The following is a 13,132-nucleotide window of genomic DNA, read 5'->3' as shown; positions in this document are numbered from 1 at the left end:
GCAGCATGTGGCGTCCCCAGGAGGAGGCCAGGCGCAGCTCGGTCCCCCGCTCCGACCCCGGCCCCGCCTCGGCCCCTGCTCCCGTCCCAGATCCCGCCCCGGCCCAGTTCCCCACTCCTGCTTCCACTCCTGCCCCCTCTCCGGGCCCAGTCAGTAAGGACGGTAAGAAGTGGGGGCCGTTCGGTACCCGTCTGGCCGGACAAAACTCGCGAGAAGCGGGATCCGAGCTGAGGGATCGCACTCGCCGGGCAGGCTGCAAACCCGAGGCGGCAGGGCGAGCGGGTCCTCCTGGGGAACCCCGGCTGTGGCCGGAACAGTGGGGACATCCCCAAACGGGCGCGGGAGGGGAGCCCCAGGACCCCGAGGCGGATGCGTCCTTGACGCCTTAGGTTGTCCTGAAGGAATGTGCACCTCTGCTTTTATGTTGTTGTTAGGTGCTCTCTCAGTCGGTTCCATCTCATAGCGACCCTGTGTACAACAGAACGAAACACTGCCGGGTCCTGAGCCATCCTCAAAATTCTTGCTTTGTTTGAACCCATTGTTGCAGCCACTGTATCAATGCATCTCGTTGAGGATCTTCCTCTTTTTCGCTGACCCTCTACGCCTCTACGTTACCAAACGCGATGTCCTTCTCCAGGGACTGGTCCCTCCTGATAACTTGTCCAAACTACGTGAATCAAAGTCTTGCCATCCTCGCTTGGAAGGAGCACTCTGGCAGTACTTCTTCCAAGACAGATTTGTTCGTTCTGCTGGCATTCCGTGGTATATTCAATGTTCTTTGCCAACACTGTAACTCAAATGCATCAGTTCTTCTTTGGTCTTCCTTATTCATTGTTCAGCTTTCGCATGCCTGTGAGGCCATTGAAAATATCATGGCTTCATCATTTCTTCCAGTTGCTTGAGCTCCTCTACATTCAAGAGCAAGTTCAGAATCTCTTCTGACATCCATTTTGGTCTTTTCTTTCTTTCCTGTCTTTTTAATGACCTTTTGCTTTCCTCATGTGTGATGTCCTTGATGTCATTCCACAACTCATCTGGTCTTCGGTCATTAGTGTTCAATGCATCAAATCTATTCTTGAGATGGTCTTTAAATTCAGGTGGGGTATACTCAGTGTTGTACTTTGGCTTTCATGGAGTTATTTTAATTTTCTTCAGCTTCAACTTGAACTTGCATATGAGCAATTGATAGTCTTGTTCGTAGTTGGCCCCTGGCCTTGTTCTGACTGATGATATTGAGCTTTTCCATCGTCTCTTTCCACAGATGTAGCTGATTTGATTCCTGTTTATTCCATCTGGCGAGGTCCATGTGTGTAGTTGCCGTTTATGTTGTTAAAAAAAGGTATTTGCAATGAAGAAGCCGTTGGTCTTGCAAAATCTATCATGGCAATCTCTGGCGTCGTTTCTGTCACCAAGACCATATTTTCCAACTACCGATCCTTCTTCATTTCCAACTTTTGTGTTCTGATCACCAGTAATTATCAGTGCATCTTGGTTGCATGTTTGATCAGTTTCAGACTGCAGAAGTTGGTAAAAATCTTCAATTTCTTCATCTTTGCCCTTAGTGTTTGGTGGGTAAATTTGAATAATAGTCGTATTAATTGGTCTTCTTTGTAGGTGTATGGATATTATCCTATTACTGACAGTGTTGTACTTTAGGATAGATTTTGAAATGTTCTTTTTGACAATGAACGCGGTGCCATTCCTCTTCAATTTGTCATTCCCGGCATAGTAGACTATATGATTGTCCATTTCCAAATGGCCAATACCAGTCCATTTCAGCTCAGTAATGCCTAGGATACCAGTCTCAATGTGTTCCTTTTGATTTTTGATGACTTCTGATTTTCCTAGATTCATACTTCGTGCATTCCACATTCCAATTATTAATGGCTGTTTGCAGCTGTTTTTCCCATTTTGGGTTGTGCCACATCAGCAAATGAAGGTCCCAAAAGTTTGACTCTATCCGTGTCATTAAGGTCAGCTCTACTTTGAGGAGGCAGCTCTTCCCCAGTCGTATTTCGAGTGCCTTCCAACCTGTGGGGCTCATCTTCCAGCACTATATAGACAGTGTTCTGCTGCTATTCATAAGGTTTTTACTGGCCAGTTTTTTCAGAAGTAGACCGCCAAGTCCTTCTTCCTAGTCTTTCTTAGTCTGGAGGGTCCGCTGAAACCTGTCCACCATGGGTGACCCTACTGGTATTTGAAATACAGGTGGCATAGCTTCCAGTATCACCGCAACATGCAAGCCACCACAGTACAACAAACAGATGAGTGGTGGCTGTTATAGTCTTGGGGAAAAGGAAGTCTGGAAGCTCTCCTCCCCAGCCCTTTCTATGTAAAAGCCTCAGAGAGCAAGCCTGGTGTGTGAAGAGGGTCTTGAGAAAGTTCTGACTTTGCACCTCTATTTTAAATATTTCTGCACCTGTGAATTATCCCTAGCAACTTAAGTGTAGCCCGCTTCCCCTCTTCATTTCCGTTTTGCATGCCTCTTTTAAAGTGTGTTTGGGATAAAAAACTGAGGCAGGAGCCTCTTTTAATCTTCACTGCACCCAGGAGATGGGCAGAGTTATGCTGTCCCTTTAGCAGAAGAGGAAATGTAAGCTCTTGGGGAATTTAAATAACTCGCTCAAAGTCACAACAGCGTATTCTGGTTAGGCACCTAAGTCTGACTCCTCTTGGGTTTCCCAGTACTTGGCTTCTCCAGCAGAGTAGAGCACAGGGAACAGCCTCCAATATGAGCTCTTGCTGCCAGGCGAAAGAAGTGATTTAGAATTCAAAGCTTAGGCTGGGGATGAAACACAAAATTTGGGTTAGATTCTTGACATTTTTCTGCATAACTAGTTATTCCCTAGCTTTTGCTTTACAATGTACAATATGAAGACTGATTTATTATTTTTCTCCTAATATGAATCTAGTACAGGCAATAAATGATCGATGCCATAAAATCCTGACATACAGTACGTAGGTGAATTTTAATAAAAAGGAGACTAGGCAGAAAAAGAAAAAATAGCAGAAGCTTTTAAATACTTTAAATCTGTGGTTAGTTAATTGAATACGAATATTCTTCTTAAAACTTTCTTTGGCTGTATTTAGCTTGTAACATAAGATTCCTTTATGCCTTCACAAAAACATGAGTTGTAAGCCTGACAGGAAAGAGCTCTGGTGGCTCTGTGATTAAGCGCTCGCCTAGCGGTTTGAACCCACTGCTGCTCCGCAGGAGAAAAATGTGGCAGTCTGCTTCTGTAAAGATGACAGCTTTGGAAACCGCTGTGAGCAGTTCTACCTATAGGGTTGCAATGAGTCGGAGTTGACTCAATGGCAGTGAGTTTGAAGGCTGACACATTCCTGCCTGTTCTGGGTGTGGTGGGGGCAGCTAAGGGCAGGCATTCTAAGAGAGGTTCTCGCCAAAACCAAACCCGTTCCTGTCAGTGAATTCTGACTCTTGCAGTCCCTCTCTTTTTAATACTTAGGGAGGTAGTACACAGAAGGGAGGAAAGAAGCCCAGTGGGAGCCCAGCTTCCCCTTCTGTTTGGGATCTACTTGCTTTGTCTCTTGGCAACACTAAAGCAGTTTCTAGATTGTGTTCCAAGTGAGCCATGGTCACATGAGTCTGGGAAATGCAACATTCTTACCGCGAGCCCCAGCTCAACGATTTGAAGAGTCTTTGTGCATGTGAGCATTTAAATGTCCTGAGAAGTGTTACAGATAGGACTGTTCAGCTTTGTTTAAAATAGCACTTTGACACTAAAATCCATTTTATTGGAACATCTTTGATCATCTCGTAGAACATTAATATCCTACAGAAAACAATTTGGAAATATTGTGCTAAAATATTATTTAAATACATGAAGATTTGCAAAATAGTTGAGGGCTTTCATTATGTACATCCACATGACTGGAATTATGCTGACATTAAAAAGTGTAAGAGAATACCTAATGATATGGGAAAACTGCTTACAATATAATGTAAACTGAAAAAAGTAGGATATAAAACTATACTGAAAGATTCCAATTTTGTTTTAAAATATACATATAAAAGAAAAACGATTGGAAGGAAATACTCTTAAACCTCAACATAGTTGTAATTTGGCAGTGGGATTGCTGATGAACATTGATTTTCTTTTTTGGTATGAAAATTTCCAGATTGTCTGGAATAAGTGTGCTGAATTTATCTTTAAAAGGTTATTAAAAGAACTGTAAGAAAAGTTTCTTAATATAATGATCCTTATCTTAAATTTTGTGCTGTAAATTTGCTTAGCAAAGTCTTTAGTTCACAGATAGTGCAGAAATCCACTGAGCAAAGGACATTTCCAGGATGTCGAGACCCAAGAGGTCCTTAGGTGGCACGAAAGGTTTACACTCAACTACTAACCTAAAGGTTGGCGGTTCGAACCCACCCAGCTGTGCTGTGTAAGAGAGCCCTGGTGATCTGCAGGCAATCAGATCTGCAATCTCATAGCTACAAAAGAAACCAGGCTGGTTGAACAGTGAGTTCTCTGAGCACAGATTTCTGAAGAGACATACTCAAAGAGAAAACAAAGACAGTGGCACGTGCTTGTAAGAAAAGCAACGGCATGGCTTCCACTTCAGACCTGAGCCTTGCAATAGATGCTTTTAAATATTGAAAACAGTAATACCGTTATTACAGAAAGTGGAACGTATAACAGAGGAAGGGGATCTCAACTCCTGCTTTGTTTGTCTTCTTTATTTAGAACTGACAGGGAAGAATCACCTTTAGGAAAAGGAAATGGAAGGACAGGGTAGGTGAAGAGACTCTATGAGCCAGGCCTCAACTTGGTATGAAGAATGCACACAGCTATATCCAAGAAGCATATGGGACCCGGTGGTTTTTCAGACTCCTTTTGAGTATAGATTCTCTGATATAATTGTGTTTATTTGCAGTCATTATTAAAAAAAACAAAAAAACAACTTGAGTCACCCCAATCCAATGTAGCAGAGTAAAAAGAGGATTTGGAGTTTGCTTCTGTACTCTGCCCTTATTAGTTGTGTGATTTTGGACAAATTATTTAACTTCTTTGAAGTCATTTTCCTCAGCTACATGCCTGGCGCATAATGGAGGTTAGTTTTCCCTTTATGTCACTTCCAAGCTCGTGTGTTGATTCAAGCCCGTCTTCCCACCCTCAGACATGTGGTAAGGTCTGATTGAATGGTCCAGGTCCTGTGACCCTAGTTCTCCAAACAGTATTTTTTACCTTCCTTTTTTACTTCTTTCTCTCTTCTCTATCCTTAATTCTCTCTCCTTTATCCCCACCCCTGCTCTATACACACACTCACACACACACATTCGTATCTTTGACTGAAAAAATTATAATTTTGTTGGGGGGGGGGGAGAAAGCTTCTGGAATAATTTCTATGTGATGAGTAGTAATGCATTTCTTTTTCAAAAGCTTCAGCATCTATTGCCAGCCTCCGGGAACATTATTATAATCTGTGTATGGAAAAGTCCCAGAAAATTAATCCTTTTCTGTTGCATATACTCCACGAAGTGGATGAAGAAAGTAAAAAGGGGTAAGGAAGACAAGTACTTCATTATATCAGCAGCATTCACTGATAATTCATCTGTGTGAAAATTCTGAAACCTGAGTGATATTATAGCCATTTAAAAATACTTGGTAACACAGATGAATCTGGAGGGCATTATGTTGAGTGGAATAAGTCAATCACAAAAGGACAAATACTGTATCAGACCACCATTATAAAAACTCATGAAGAGGTTTCCACACAGAAAAAAACAATCTTTGATGATTATCAGGGAAGGGAGTGGTGGGGAGGGAGAAACACTAACTACACAGTAAATAAGTGGTAACTTTGGTGAAGGGTAAGACAGTACACAGTAGCGGGGAAGTCAGCACACCTTGACCAAGGCAAGGTCATGGAAGCTTCATAGACATATCCAGACTCCCTGAGGGACCAAATTACTGGGCTGGGGCTGGAGACCATGGTCTCAGGGGACATCTAGCTCAATTGGCATAACATAGTTTATAAAGAAAATGTTCTACATTCTATTATTGGTGAGTAGTGTCTGGGGTCTTAAAAGCTTGTGAGCAGCCATCTAAGATACTGCACTGGTCTCACCCTGTCTGGAGCAAGGGAGAATGAAGAAAACTAAAGACACACAGGGAAAGATTAGTCCAAAGGACTAATGGACCACAACTACCACAGCCTCCACCAGACTGAGTCTAGCACGACTAGATGGTGCCCGGCTACCTCCACCAACTGCTCTGACAGGGATCACAATAGAAGGTCCCAGACAGAACTGGAGAAAAATGTAGAACAAAATTCTAACTCACAAAAAAAAAACAGATTTACTAGTCTGACAGAGATTGGAGAAACCCTGAGAGTATGGTCCCTGGACACCCTTTTAACTCAGTACAGGAGTCACTCCTGAGGTTCACCCTTTAGCCAAAGATTAGACAGACCCATAAAACAAAACGAGACTTAATGGGCACACCAGCCCGGGGCAAGGGCGAGAAGGCACAAGAGGACAGGAAAGCTGGTAGTGGGAAGCCATGGTCGAGAGAGGGAGAGTGTTGACATGTCGTGGGGTTGGCAACCAGTGTCACAAAACAATATGTGTATTGTTTAATGAGAAACTAATTTGCTCGGTAAACCTTCATCTAAAGCACAGTAAAAAAACAAAACAAGAAATCCTTGGTAAAATGGACATAATCCGTTGTCTCAGAAAGATCAAGTAGATGACCTGTTGGTAGGTCTTAGAGGCTGTGTAATACACTGGGGGGAACACTAGATTAGGAGCCCCCAAGCCTGGGCTTCAGATTTGTCCTTAACTCTTCTGAGCTGGCTGAACTTAGGCAAATAAATCACTGAAGAAGTCAATGTTTATCTATAAAGTGGAGATACTTTGTTTTTGTTTCTGTTTTTTTTTTTTTTTGTCAGAAATTAAATGATACTGGATATATTAAAGTGCTTTGCTGTAGAATGCCCAGTATTGTTTATCTGGTATAAGTCTACTATATTGTGGCACATACTTGATTCCAGTAACTGCTATTCATGACGTTACTATATACACATGAAGAAAAAACCTTTATTTTTTTACTGAGTTTCTTTCTTTGTACTTCAGAATCTTTTTTTAATTAATTTTTTTTTTATTTTAACAGGTTGGAAAAAGGAATCACATTAAATCTTTCTGGTAACAATCGCTTAATACCAGTGGAAAGAGTAACAAGTGAAGATTTTTGGATTCTTTCCAGAATTTTAAAGAAGAATCCATATGTTAATGGTTTGTCTCTTTAAGAATCAATACCTCCTGCTTTCCACTGACCTGATTTTTAAGTATTCATGATAAGGAATGTCAGCCTCTCTTCATCTGTGTCCTCCAGGTTTGGATGTTAGATACAACCTCTTAAAAGATGTTGGTGCATACTATGTTGTGAAACTGCTTCAGGTATTATTTTTCTACAAAATGTTCTTAGTTCTCCTGTTTACAGTGAAATCACTTAGGCTGATGGCACACACATAAAACACTAATTTTGCAAAATACCAAGGTCCTGACTCTGCTGTAACACTTGAAATACTATGAGATGGTGTCATAGAGCTGATACCTAGAGCTCCTGAGTCACCCTGTGCACACATGTTGTACACTATGGTTAAATAAATACATAAACATAGCCATGCTTTGAATCATTGGTCAAAGTTGAATATACAATTTCTTGTTTCATTTATATTGCAATTATATTTATGTTTAAATGAGAATGGTGATTTTTTTTTCCCTCTCAGTAGTAGTAGCTTTTGCTGCTATTCATAAGGTTTTCACTGGCTAATTTTATTCAGAAGTAGATGGCCAGGTCCTTCATCTTCGTCAGTCTTAATCTGGAAGCTCTGCTGAAACTATCCACTATGGGTGACCCTGCTGGTATTTGAAATACTGATAGCATAGCTTCCAGCATCACAGCAACATGCAAGCCACCACGGTACAACAAACTGAGAGAACAAGGAGATACTGCAGTGTTTAAAATCGGAAAAGGTGTGCGTCAGGGTTGCATCCTTTCACCATACTTATTCAGCCTTTATGCTGAGCAAATAATCTGAGAAGCTGGACTATATGAAGAAGAACACAGCGTCAAGATTAACAGCTTGTGATATGCAGATAACACAACCTTGCTTGCTGAAAGTGAAGTGGACTTGAAGCACTTACTGATGAAGATCCAAGACTACAGCCTTCAGTATGGATTACACTTCAACATAAAGGAAACAAAAATTGTCACAACTGAACCAACAAGCAACATCATGATAAATGGATAAAATATTGAAGTTGTCAAGGATTTCATTTAACTTGGATCCACAATCAATGCTCATGGAAGCAGCAGTCAAGAAATTAAATGACATATTGCATCGGGCAAATCTACTGCAAAAGACCTCTTTAAAGTGTTAAAAAGCAAAGATGTCACTTTGAGGACTAAGGTGCGCCTGACCCAAGCTGTGGTATTTTCAGTTGCCGCATATGCATACGAAATCTGGACAATAAGGAAGACCGAAGAAGAATTGATGCCTTTGAATTGTGGATATACCATGGACTGCCAGAAGAATGAATTAATCTATCTTAGAAGAAGTACAGCCAGAAAGCTCCTTAGAAGCAAGAATGGCGAGACTTTGTCTCACGTAGTTTGTACATGTTATCAAGAAGGACAAGTCCCTGGAGAGGGATATCATGCTTGGTAAAGTAGAGGGTCAGTGAAAGAGAGGAAGACCCTCAAAGAGATGGATTAACACAGTGACTGCAACAAGGGGCTCAAATCTAGCAACAATGGTGAGGATGGCGAAGGACCTGGTACTGTTTCGTTCCGTTGTACATAGGGTTGCTATGAGTCTGAACCAAATTGACAGCACCTAACAACAACAGTTGCTTTTGTTGCACTTTAAGTTTTTCTGGGTTTTGAAAACTTTTTTTGGAGGTAAAAGTTTTTACTTAAAATAGCTCTGAAATATGTATTATTGATCGATTTCCAGTAACACGTGTAATAACTTCTCTCCTTATTCTAGAAACAACATAATCTCATTTACTTAAACCTTATGTTTAATGATATTGGGCCTGAAGGTGGAGAACTGATTGCTAAAGCACTACATGTAAGCATTTATATACTTCAAACTAATAATTTATTTTGGAATTTTAACTTCTAATAGCTTGGATCAACAGAATCAAATATTAATGTGAACTTATGTTGTTTTAATATTACAGGAATGTGTATTTTTTATTGTAGTACTAACATATAACAAAAAAATTGCCATTTCAACATTTTTATGTGTACAGTTCAGTGACTTTAATTACATTCATCATGCTGTCCAACCATCAGCACTCTTCATTTCCAAATTTTTCCGTCACCCTTGTGATGGTTAAGACTGTGTGTCAACTTGGCTGGGCCATGATTCTCTGTGTTTTAATGTGATCACTCCCATGATTGAATATACTGTGAGTAGCCAATCAGATGAAAGGGAGTCTCCTTGGGGGTGTGGCCCGCATCTGTATATAAGCAGACATTCTGGCTTTTTGCTCTCTCTGGATCCTGTGGCTGCTTCCTGTTGTCTCATCTCCCGTTCTTGGGACTTGAGCTGTCATCTTATCTGTGGAACCTGGGATTCGTCCATCTGCACAGCCTGTGAGTGGGAGGCCTGCTCTCCAACCTTCCAATCTTGGGCTTGCCAGCTTCTACAGCTGTGTGACTTGGGAGAGGCCTCTACCCTGATCCACGGACTTGGGACATTCTAGCCTCTGCAATCACGTGAGCTGTTTCCTTGATATAATCTCTCTCTGTATATATATTTATACACTTTACTGGTTTTGCTTCTCTAGAGAACCCAGCCTAAGACAACCCTTAACAAAAACTCAGTGTCACCTAAGCAACGAATCCCCCTTCCCTCTCCCTATTATAGATATTTCATATGGTGGGATCATACATTGTTTGTCCTTTTGTGGTTGATTTCTTTTGTTCAGCATAATGTTTTCACGGTTCATCTTTGTTGTAGCATGTATCGGGACTTCATTTCTTTTTATGACTGAATAATATTTCATTGTATGTATATATGTTTTGTTTATCCATTTATCTTTTGATGAGCATTTATGTTGTGTTCTCCTTTTGGCTATTGTGAACAGTGCTGGAGTGAACATTGGTGTACAAGTATCTGTTTGTGCTCCTTTCAGTTCTTTTGGGTGGAATTGCTGGACCATATGGTAATTCTATGTTGAACTTTTTTTTTTGTACTTTAGATGAAGGTTTACAGAGCAAATTAGTTTCTCATTAAACAATAAATACACGTTATTTTGTGACATTGGTTGCCAACCCAACAACATGTCAGCACTCTCCCCTTCTTGATCTTGGGTTCCCCATTACCAGTTTTCCTGTCCCCTCCTGCCTTCTCGTCCTTGTCCCTGGGCTGGTATGCCCATTTAGTCTCGTTTTGTTTTATGAACCTGCCTAATCATTGGCTGAAGGGTGAACCTCAGGAGTAACTTCAGTACTGAGTTAAAAGGGTATCCGGGGACCATACTCTCAGGGTTACTCCAGTCTCTATTAGACTAGTAAGTCTGGTCTTTTTTTGTGAGTTAGAATTTTGCTCTACATTTTTCTCCAGCTCTGTCCAGGACCCTCTGTGGTGAACCCTCTCAGAACAATCAGTGGGATAGCCCGACACCATCTAGTTGTGCTGGATTCAATCTGGTGGAGGCTGTGGTAGTTGTGGTCCATTAGTCCTTTGAACTAATCTTTCCCTTGTGTCTTTGGTTTTCTTCATTCTCCCTTTCTCCAGATGGGGTGGGACCAGTGGAGTATTTTAGATGGCCACTCACAAGCTTTTACAACCCTAGATGCTACTCATCAAAGTAGGATGAAGAACATTTTCTTTATAAACTATATTATCCCAGTCAAGCAAGGTGTTCCCCAAGACTATGGTCCCCACAGCCCTCAGCCCAGTAATTTGGTCCCTCAGGGGGTTTGGATGTGTCTATGGAGCTTCCATGACCTTGCCTTGGTCAAGTTGTGCTGACTTCCCCAGTATTGTGTACTGTCTTACCCTACACCAAAGTGACCACTTATCTATTGTGTAGTTAATGTTTTTCCCTTCCTACCCCTCCCTTGTAACTATCAAAGATTGTTTCTTTCTGTGTGGAAACCTTTTCATGACTGTTTATAGTAGTGGTTTCATACAGTATTCGTCCTTTTGTGATTGACTTATTTCACTCAGCATAATGTCCTCCAGATTCATCCATGTTGTGGGATGCTTCGCAGATTGATCATTGTTATTTATTGTTGTGTAGTATTCCATTATGTGTTTGTACCATAGTTTGTTTATCCATTCATCTATTGAATAAATTGTTTCCATCTTTTTGCTATTGTGAATAATGCTGCATTGAACATGGGTGTGCATATGTCTATTTGTGTGACGGCTCTTATTTCTTTAGGATATATTCATAGGAGTGGCATTGCTGGATAATATGGTATTTCTTTCTAGCTTTTTAAGTAAGCACCATATCGTTTTCCAAAGTGGTTGTACCATTTTACATTCCCACCAGCAGTACATAAGAGTTCCAGTCTCCCCGCAGCCTCTCCAACATTTGTTATTTTCTGTTTTTTTTTAATTTGTGCCAGTAATGTGGGGGTGAGATGGTATCACATTGTAGTTTTGATCACTAATGGATAGTGATCTCGAGCATTTCCTCATGTGTCTGTTATCTTCTTGAATGTTTTCTTTGTTGAAGTGTCTCTTCATATCCTTTGCCCATTTTTAATTGGATTATTTGTCTTTTTGTTGTGGAGGTGTTAAATTTTCCCATAGATTTTAGCGATTAGACCTTTGTCGGATTTGTCGTAGCCAAAATTTTTTTCCCAGTCTGTAGGTTCTCTTTTTACTCTTTTGGCAATGTCTTTTGATGATCATAAGTGTTTAATTTTTAGAAGATCCCAGTTGTCATGGATTGAATTGTGTCCCCCCAAAATATCTGTCAACTTGGCCAGGTCATGATTCCCAGTATTGTATGATTGTCTGCCATTTTGTCATCTGATGTGATTTCCCTGTGTGTTATAAATCCTATTACTATAATGTTAATGAGATGGATGAGCGGCAGTTATATTGATGAGATCTACAAGATTAGATAGTGTCTTAAGCCAATCTCTTTTGAGATCTAAAAGAGAGAAGCGAGCAGAGAGACATAGGGACCTCATACCACCAAGAAAGCAGCACCAGGAGTAAAGTATGTCCTTTGGAACCGGGGTCCCTGCACCTGAGGTGCTCCTCAAACAGGGGAAGATTGATGACAAGGACCTTCCTCCAGAGCCAAAAGAGAGAAAGCCTTCCCTGGAGGTGATGCCCTAAATTTGGACTTGTAGCCTACTAGACTGTGAGAGAATAAATTTCTCTTTGTTAAAGCCATCCACTTGTGGTATTTCTGTTATAGCAGCACTAGATGACTAAGACACCAGTTATCTAGCTTATCTTCTGGTGTTTGTGTATTGTTAGTTATGGTTTGTATGCTATTTACGCTGGGTATTAGGGCCTCTAGCATTGACCCAGTTTTTCCTTCTATGATATTTATAGTTTTTGGTTTTATATTTAGGTCTTTGATCCATTTTGAATTTGTTTTTTTGTATGGTGTGAGGTATGGGTCCTGTTCCATTCTTTTTTACACGTGGACATCCAGTTTTGCCAGCACCATTTGTTAAAAAGACTGTCTTTCCCCCATTTAATGGACTTCGAGACTTTGTCAAAGATCAGGTGACCTTAGGTGGATGGATGTACATCTGGGTTCTTGATTCTGTTCCATTGGTTAGTGTCTGTCATTGTACCAGTACTAGGCTTTTTTTGACTACCATAGCTGTATAGTCGATTCTGAGGTCAGGTAGTGTGAGTCCTCCTACATTATTCTTTTCCTTCAGTGGTGCTTTATTCCAGGTCCTCTTTCCTTTCCATATAAAGTTGATGATAAGTTTTTCCTCTCGTTAAAAAATTCTGTTGGTATTTGGATCAGGATTGCATTGTATTTGTTGATTGCTTTGGATAGAATTGACATTTTCACAATGTTGAATCTACCTATCCATGAGAATGGTATGTTTTTCCATTTATGTAGGTCTCGTTTGGTTTCTTGCAGTAGTGTCTTGTAGTTTTC

The 13,132-nt window shown here is 40.8% G+C and overlaps 1 protein-coding gene across 1 annotated transcript in view; it reads left to right on the top strand.

Moving 5' to 3' along the window:
- The first annotated feature begins 5,411 nt into the window (after positions 1 to 5,411).
- LRRC34 (leucine rich repeat containing 34) overlaps positions 5,412 to 13,132 on the top strand; it is a 27,689-nt gene continuing 19,968 nt past the window's right edge. The window contains exons 1-4 of the mRNA XM_004383448.3: positions 5,412 to 5,526; positions 7,137 to 7,258; positions 7,359 to 7,423; positions 9,019 to 9,102. Coding sequence (XP_004383505.1) covers positions 5,453 to 5,526; positions 7,137 to 7,258; positions 7,359 to 7,423; positions 9,019 to 9,102 — 345 coding nt within the window. The 5' untranslated portion in view covers positions 5,412 to 5,452. The remainder of the gene's footprint in view (positions 5,527 to 7,136; positions 7,259 to 7,358; positions 7,424 to 9,018; positions 9,103 to 13,132) is intronic.

Source organism: Trichechus manatus, unplaced genomic scaffold (assembly GCF_000243295.1).
Source record: "Trichechus manatus latirostris isolate Lorelei unplaced genomic scaffold, TriManLat1.0 scaffold00110, whole genome shotgun sequence".
Lineage (NCBI taxonomy): Eukaryota > Metazoa > Chordata > Mammalia > Sirenia > Trichechidae > Trichechus > Trichechus manatus.
Note: the sequence above shows the minus strand (reverse complement) of the source record. Positions and strands in the feature narration are given on the sequence as shown.